Consider the following 4,177-nt stretch of genomic DNA (forward strand, 5'->3'; position numbering starts at 1 on the left):
GAGTAAATGTACGAAGTGCGAGAGTTGGATAAGCGATACAAAGCTCGATTCTAGAGCTACGTCTTCAACGTTTCTGCGGTGGTGTAACAAAAACACACTTTGCTTAGAGTCAAAAAAAAAAATCTTCAAACTAATTGGATGATTTTAGCCTTCTTAATTATGAATATACAAACACCGACGCAGTGCATTTTTAAATATATCACATACTCCAATCATACGATTTTCGACTAGAGTTTGTAAACAAGATCGAAACTATCGATTATATTCCCAGCCAGGAAATAAGAGATTCGTTGCTACAAGATCGTTATCATAAGTAATTGCAAGCAGCTCATTGAAGTGAAAAAACCGTTGATATAAAGGATCATTCCGGTACTCTTACTTAGATTATCTGAGACAGTTTCAATTCACCGGAGAAATATTCTATTGCCGTCGGTGCTTAATTGCTTAAGGCCAGAGGATTACACTGGCAACTGACCTGCAAATAGAGGTATAGTATGAAAAACCAGTATCGACATAGAATTCCTATAGGAGCAATGACGTGTTCCTGTCGTTTTTGGCTTGTACAGCATTTTTTTCCTAAGGAATGATCAAATTACCCATTCTTTGCTTTTAAATATTTTTAATGTTCTGCCTACCAAATTGCCAGGCCTGTGCCTTCAAAACTATTTCGGAGCATCGTGTGCAAATTATGAAAACCCAAAAAAGAAGTGTTTTCATTATCTTGAAACACTTCCTAATGAAATTGTTGAAATCAAGTTACGCTAATTATTGGAAAAAAAATTATATCAGTTTATGCATATAAGTGTTTCTACATGTGAGCAAAGACATTTTCTAGTTACATTTACCATTTATTTCATTCAATTCATTAAATAGTCATATAAGTTAACCGTAAGTCACATACACAATTTACCGCTTGAACCCAAAACACACAAACAATCGAACAAAGTCATTAAGCAGACCTACTTCCGGAAATTACTCACCTGTGAGAACCTCACAGCACTGCAGTATAGCTCCTGAAGCAAAAGTTTTGGGTGCTTCCGAAGGGATCCAAACGTTGGCATGCGAGGCGATCCTGTGCGCACTTGCATTATGTATGCAACGTTTGGGTCGATTTGAATATGCGATCAGCATCACAAATCCACTCCGGGCGATCGGTTCGGTTGAGAAAGGATGCTACGGACATACTAGTCCATTAGTAGTTGAATCCAAGACCTCGGTCCCCTATATAAGTGGAGCAAATCGATGGACCGATACCACATCGTTCCTTCAGTTTGTACTGAGAAGATCAAGCTGATTTCCGAGGTAGTGTAGTGAATAGTCGATATTTTTCCTCGTTGCTATCGAAGATTACCGCAAATCATGGAATTGTTCACGGGGCTTCTATTCAGTTCAAACACAATCTATTTGATGGTGGCTTGTTTCATAGTCACACTTGGTCTACTGCTTTCGGAATTTCAGCAAAAAGTTATGGTGAAAAGTGACCTACCGAAGATCGTACGGGAAGTGCTTTTCAGACAGTGGTTGTGGCCAGTGATTTCCGTGAACGATGAAAACAGTAACATCAGCTATCCAAAAGTGAAAGTGCAGCGTAAAGCTCCCGGACCGAAGAGTTTACCAATTATTGGAAACCTGAAGGAGCTCGATGGTTACGCTGTTCCATACCAAGCGTTTAGCGTGCTAGCCAAAAAATACGGCTCAGTTGTGAATCTAAAACTGGGCTACGTGGATGCCGTCGTGGTCAACGGAATCGAGAACATCAAGGAGGTGTTGATCCACAAAGCTCACCACTTTGATAGTCGGCCAAACTTTCGCCGTTACCAGTTGTTGTTTTCTGGAAATAAGGAGAATTGTAAGTATTAAGTAAGTAAGTGCTCTAACGCCAGTGAAATTGACTTTGCTTTTCTGTTTTGTCCACAAAGCGCTCGCCTTCTGTGACTGGTCCGAGACACAGAAGGCTCGTCGTGACATGTTGGTACCGCACACTTTTCCACGAAACTTTACCAGCAGATTCAATGAATTAAACAATTTAGTCATCGATGAAATCAATTCGACGATCGGAGAAAGTCAAACCGACAAAATTGTAGCCATCAAACCGATCATCATGAACATTTGTGCCAATGTTTTCTCCCAGTACTTCGCCAGTTACCGGTTTGATCCGGAAGATCCTAAATTCCAGAAGCTAGTGAAAAACTTCGATCTGATCTTCTATGAAGTAAATCAAGGTTATGCAGCTGATTTCCTTCCATTCCTTCTACCGCTACATCACCGTAACCTTAAGCGCATGGACCAGCTGACTGAAGAAATCCGCCAGATCATGCTGGATTCGATCATAAACGATCGTTACGATAACTGGGTTGAAGGAAACGTAGAAATTGACTACGTTGACAGTTTGATCAATCATGTCAAAACCAATATTGGCCCCGATATGGAGTGGGAAACCGCTTTGTTCGCTCTAGAGGACATCATTGGTGGACATTCTGCGGTAGCTAACTTCCTGGTCAAAACCTTCGGTTACATCGTGCAGCATGCTGAAGTACAGCAAAAAATCCAAGCGGAAGTGGATCGCATTTTAGAGGAACAAGGCAAGCAGTGCATCGATTTATCCGATCGCAATCAAATGCAGTATACCGAAGCTGTCATCATGGAATCACTCCGTCTCATTGCATCACCTATCGTACCACACGTTGCAAATCAGGACAGCCAAATTGGAGGTAAATATTTCTTTTCGTTTTATAAAGCGTTTGCTTTTCTAAAACCAAAAAAAATATTTAAGGTTACGATGTGCCCAAGGATACGCTGATCTTTCTCAACAATTACGATCTCAGCATGTCCGACAACCTGTGGGAATTTCCCGACAAATTCCTTCCGGAACGATTTCTGCAGAACGGTCGCTTGGTGAAACCGGACTTCTTCATTCCCTTCGGAGCAGGTCGTCGTTCTTGTATGGGATACAAAATGACGCAACTGATCAGTTTTTCAATCATCACAAATCTGCTGAGAAAGTACTGCATTACGCCGCTGCCTGGCCACTCATATTTTGTACCGGCTGGATCACTTGCAATGCCAGAGAAATCATATGAATTTCAAATCAGTCCTCGACATTGAAATCCTCGAGTCTTTTCCGCCGCTACCATCAATCATTACGCACATACACATTAACGCATTGTATTCCTCAATTAGGAAAATACTCGCTCATGCACTCGATACGTAATTTAATTCCATTGTTTTCCTACCTCCCACCACTTTCCTTTTTCATTCAGCATATGCTAATGCGTCCGCCAAAAACAGAACTGAGAACGCCTGCATGTGTAACCCACGTCACCCCTTCTGACACTCCTCTGTCTCCTGCTCAATGGGTGGAGTTTTAGATATTAACGTTAGAGAGCACTTGAATGTTTTCCTATAACCTTCACCAAAGAGTGGAGGACTATTATTGTAAGTAAAATTGACAAAGTATTCACTGTATTAACGTCGAACTTTTGCACGAATTTGCTGTGATGTAGAACGTTTCAGTGCCCGAGGATGAACGAACTAAGAAACTCGTAGCACCAGTATGAGCGAAAGGCTAGAATGAAGAAACGTATCCTTACGTTAGAATTTCACTGTGACTTTTAGCTTGTAACATTCTTCTCAACTGATAATTTTACGCCTAGTTATAGCATAGATATTGAGCAGCCCCATAAACTTATTCGTAAGATCTATGGTGATGTAGCATCGAACACACAGGCAAAGCTTGAGGTTGGCTTTAAGTACTGTATCTTCTGTTATATAGCGCAGGACCGATATGAATTGTGAAAAAAGATATTGCCTAAACAGATTGCTTAGTTGCCTATGTTTTACAAGTTGTATAGAATATATCAAAGTATTTTGCGAATTTAGTTAAAATATGTTCAATACGATACTGTATATTTTTCTTCGAAAAGCTCCATTTATAATTCTTTGTTCAGTTGATATCACTACAATCTCCAATGAGGTAGAAATTAAACTCCTGCATAACGTAACTAACTTTTTGCATCAGTCGATTACGGAAAACTCAGCTCTTTATTTCAAACCCGTTAACTATGCCACAATAATGGTTTTTCTTTCTTCAAGCTATTACTACATGCCACGCGCCCCCAAAGGAAAGCAAAATTGCAAACACAGGATTTAGCTAGTTGTATTATTATAACGCCTGATG

The 4,177-nt window shown here is 40.3% G+C and overlaps 1 protein-coding gene across 1 annotated transcript; it reads left to right on the plus strand.

The window, feature by feature from the left end:
- Positions 1–1,296: 1,296 nt before the first annotated feature.
- LOC129730278 (cytochrome P450 307a1-like) lies at positions 1,297–3,804 on the plus strand. The gene is made up of 3 exons (XM_055689477.1): positions 1,297–1,849; positions 1,920–2,711; positions 2,774–3,804. Exons 1-3 carry the CDS (start codon positions 1,360–1,362, stop codon positions 3,103–3,105), a joined length of 1,614 nt encoding a protein of 537 aa, XP_055545452.1. The 5' UTR covers positions 1,297–1,359; the 3' UTR covers positions 3,106–3,804.
- The last annotated feature ends 373 nt before the right edge of the window (positions 3,805–4,177 follow it).

The sequence above is a fragment of the Wyeomyia smithii genome, chromosome 3 (assembly GCF_029784165.1).
Source record: "Wyeomyia smithii strain HCP4-BCI-WySm-NY-G18 chromosome 3, ASM2978416v1, whole genome shotgun sequence".
Taxonomy (NCBI): domain Eukaryota; kingdom Metazoa; phylum Arthropoda; class Insecta; order Diptera; family Culicidae; genus Wyeomyia; species Wyeomyia smithii.

Bases quoted from the DNA above. Each gene is read 5' to 3' on its own strand.
- LOC129730278 (XM_055689477.1), top strand. From the start codon at position 1,360: ATGGAATTGTTCACGGGGCTTCTATTCAGTTCAAACACAATCTATTTG. The intron at 1,850-1,919 runs GTAAGTATTAAG...TTGTCCACAAAG, and splicing joins TTCTGGAAATAAGGAGAATT to CGCTCGCCTTCTGTGACTGG. The intron at 2,712-2,773 runs GTAAATATTTCT...AAAATATTTAAG, and splicing joins TCAGGACAGCCAAATTGGAG to GTTACGATGTGCCCAAGGAT.